This window comes from Zea mays, chromosome 5, assembly GCF_902167145.1.
Source record: "Zea mays cultivar B73 chromosome 5, Zm-B73-REFERENCE-NAM-5.0, whole genome shotgun sequence".
NCBI classification, from domain to species: Eukaryota; Viridiplantae; Streptophyta; class Magnoliopsida; order Poales; family Poaceae; genus Zea; species Zea mays.
The window spans coordinates 127859963-127863097 of NC_050100.1; the positions used below are offsets into that span (position 1 = coordinate 127859963).

A 3135-nucleotide genomic window follows, 5' to 3' on the forward strand; every position below is an offset into this window, starting at 1 on the left:
TTCTTCCGTCTTAAAATATTAGTCGTTTTAGCCCTTAAATATTATATCTATATTTAAAAGGATGACAATAAATCTAGACATATATATATATAACACATACATTAATTATTGTATGAATCTATTAAAATGCTAAAATGACTACTATTTTGTAACGGGTGGAGTAACTTTGAACTATATCGTGTCAATTTGTCAGTAGTTTTTCTATATTTGACCTATCATATACTCCATCATCATCTATTTAAATATAGACAAAAAACAAGAGCTAAAAAGACTAATATTTTAGAACAGAGGGAGTACATGATTATGTATTTCTTATTTTATTGGTTTGTTAGATGGTTGGACACCTAATATTATTAAGACGGACTATCCAACTAATATCTGTTATCTATCGAGATAATATCATGTATCCGTTTCTTACCCGCCCAAATTATTATCCGATGTCGTCCTGTATCCATCCCAAATTTTAACTATACGTATATGATCGTGTATTCGAGAGAATTATATTAGGGTAGGATACGGGATGACATAGTATCTATCCTGTTTTCACTCCTACACCTGACCATGGTGGGCGCTTCCTCTAACTAATGAAAACCTAGGGCTTTCATTACCTCATCCTTATATATATACACACACGACAATGTTATTCTTTACCCACCGTGAAGGACCATCCACCTCTGTGCATGAGGTTACCAAACTGATTCCCCTGCACCGCCGCTCATGCGTCCTACTTTGGCGCCATCTGCAATTAACCAAACCAGCTCCGGTCCATTCATTGCACCATCGCGCCACCTCAACACAAGCAATTTCTCACTATTGTGCCTCCACTCATCTGCCACAGCTGTCGTCTCCCATCTCTGACTCACCACCTTGAATGGCTGAAGTAAACCTTGAATGATTGAATATTTGTTCCTACTCTATATTGAAGTAAACTTAGATTGACTAAATATTTGTTCCTATTGTACGTTAATGTAAACTTTGAATGACTAAAATAAACTTTGAATGACTAAAGTAAACCTTCAATGGCTATGTTTCAGCAATGGAAACACTGCATATGCTTTCGACAGCTACTAACTCTGAATAATATTGCAATCAGCAACTAGCTAAAAGATTGGAATCATTGTTTGTTCTAAGCTGCCATGAACAGCAACTATTGTTTGTTCTACATTGACAGAAGTCAGAGAACATTGGAAACTGACTCTGAATATTGCAATCAGCAACTAGCTGTCTCACTCTGAATATTGCGACCAGCATCTACCTAAAAGATTGGAATGTCAATTAACACGGTAGCACATGAAAATAAACCTGTAGCCTCAAGGAAGAAGCCAAACCGGAGGAGAGTATTCCGATGAGTCTGGAGTTGGGAAGCACCTCTGGATACGGACTTCGGATTCGGACCACATCCCATTGTCCGTGCAGGGGTACGGCCTGGTGTTGGCGCCGCCGAAGTAGAGTGCCTCGTAGAACATGCCATCATCCAAGAAGTAGATGCCGGGCTTGAAGCCTAGGTACGCATCCGCTTGGTAGGACCTGGAGCAGCCATACCCGACGAACAGAATCCGGCCATCCAGCGTGTCCAGGTCGCTCCATGCCCAGGGGTACTGAGCCACGGGGAAGTGTCCGCCGCCGTCAGGCATCTGCGGCCGACTAGCCGCCCGGAACACCTTGAACTGGGACCTCTGCTGATCAGCAACAGCCGTGAACCTGACGACCATGAGCAGTTCGCCACGGGACATGACGAGGTATCGAGCGATAACGCTATGAAGCGGCGAGATGCGCTCTCCAAGCGCCAGCGGCATGAAGCGGCGAAACTCAACATTTATGTTCAAGTTCCTAGGATATTCTGGATTCTCGTTTGGCGTACACACGAGGATTTCGTATCTTCCGCCATAGATGAGCAGAAAATAGAATGCCCTGCAGTGGTAGACAACGTCCTCCGTAAGGTACATACCCATATCCACCACGTCCAGTCCCAGAGCCATTTCCCAGCCCATTCGCCAGAACGCAATCCAGCGATTGTAGGGCTGCAACACCTCGTGTGGGCCTTGAGCCCGCGTGATGATGGCAGCGCCGACGTACATCGAGTCGTCCGGCGATGACGAGAGCGTGGCGGCGAGGATGACCATATTGCAGATACTCTGGTGTCCGTCGCGATTGACATAGATCGCTTCCGGGAGCATGCGGACTTGGCGTGTGCGGGCGTTGAAGAGCCTGTGCGTGCGCGTCTCATCGAAGTAGAGGAAGTTCCAGGCGCCGTCGTAGGAGCCGACGAAGCGCGCGCCGGGCGGGATGGTGGTGAGGAGGTTGTGCTGGGGGTGGACGGAGCAGCCGCTGAGAACGCAAGCGGCGCGGAAGGTGGGGTCGTTGCCGAAGCGCGAGGGGAGGAGGAGCCACGGGAGCGGGGGCGGGGCCTGGCCCCCGAGGCGGGCGACCTTGTCTCTCCACGCCCTGCAGACGAGGGAGATGCTGGCGCGGTCGACCTTGCACGGGACGCGGACGAGTATCAAATCCATGAGGTCGTCGTGGAGCTCGTCCGCCATACTGGTAGGATGGTGGAGGAAGAAGGCGTTCGGGGGATGGTGGAGGAAGAAGGCGCCCGGATGCGGGAGCCAAGCGCCCTTTTTATTTCGTTTTTTTACATGTACAATTTTAATTTTCACGGATTAAAGAACTACTGTTATTTATCACTTTATCATTACTATTTATTTACTTATTTTATTTTGAAGATTGTTATTATAATTATGTCTCCGAAAAATGTCATGTTATACATCTGATAATTTTTTTGAACGCAATTGCATACATCTTACAAGACCTACGTGTTTTTGAGTATTATTTATGAATGAATGCAGTTCATATACTTCCTTAGTGTTAGGGACTTATTCTCAAATGATATGAGTCAAGAACAAGCCAACACAAAGTATTAAATGTTAATATCATTCGTCCTTCGAAGCATTATTTTCATTAGGATATAACGATCTTCGGACGAAGGTCATGAAAAACGTACATTCATCATCATGATATGCGATAATGAAAGACAAAGCATATGAAAAATGAAAGATAACATGAATAATCATATAACATCATTCATATATCTCAATTAAATAAACTTGAGTATTTAAATACAATATTTAATTATAT

The 3135-nt window shown here is 44.8% G+C and overlaps 1 protein-coding gene across 1 annotated transcript; it reads right to left on the minus strand.

Moving 5' to 3' along the window:
* Positions 1 to 990: 990 nt before the first annotated feature.
* On the minus strand, positions 991 to 2572 carry LOC100382322 (uncharacterized). The gene has a single exon (NM_001175071.1). The coding sequence runs from the start codon at positions 2535 to 2537 to the stop codon at positions 1311 to 1313; it is 1227 nt and encodes a 408-aa protein (NP_001168542.1). The 5' UTR covers positions 2538 to 2572; the 3' UTR covers positions 991 to 1310.
* Between the last annotated feature and the right edge of the window lie 563 nt (positions 2573 to 3135).

Bases quoted from the DNA above. Each gene is read 5' to 3' on its own strand.
- LOC100382322 (NM_001175071.1), bottom strand. From the start codon at position 2,537: ATGGCGGACGAGCTCCACGACGACCTCATGGATTTGATACTCGTCCGC.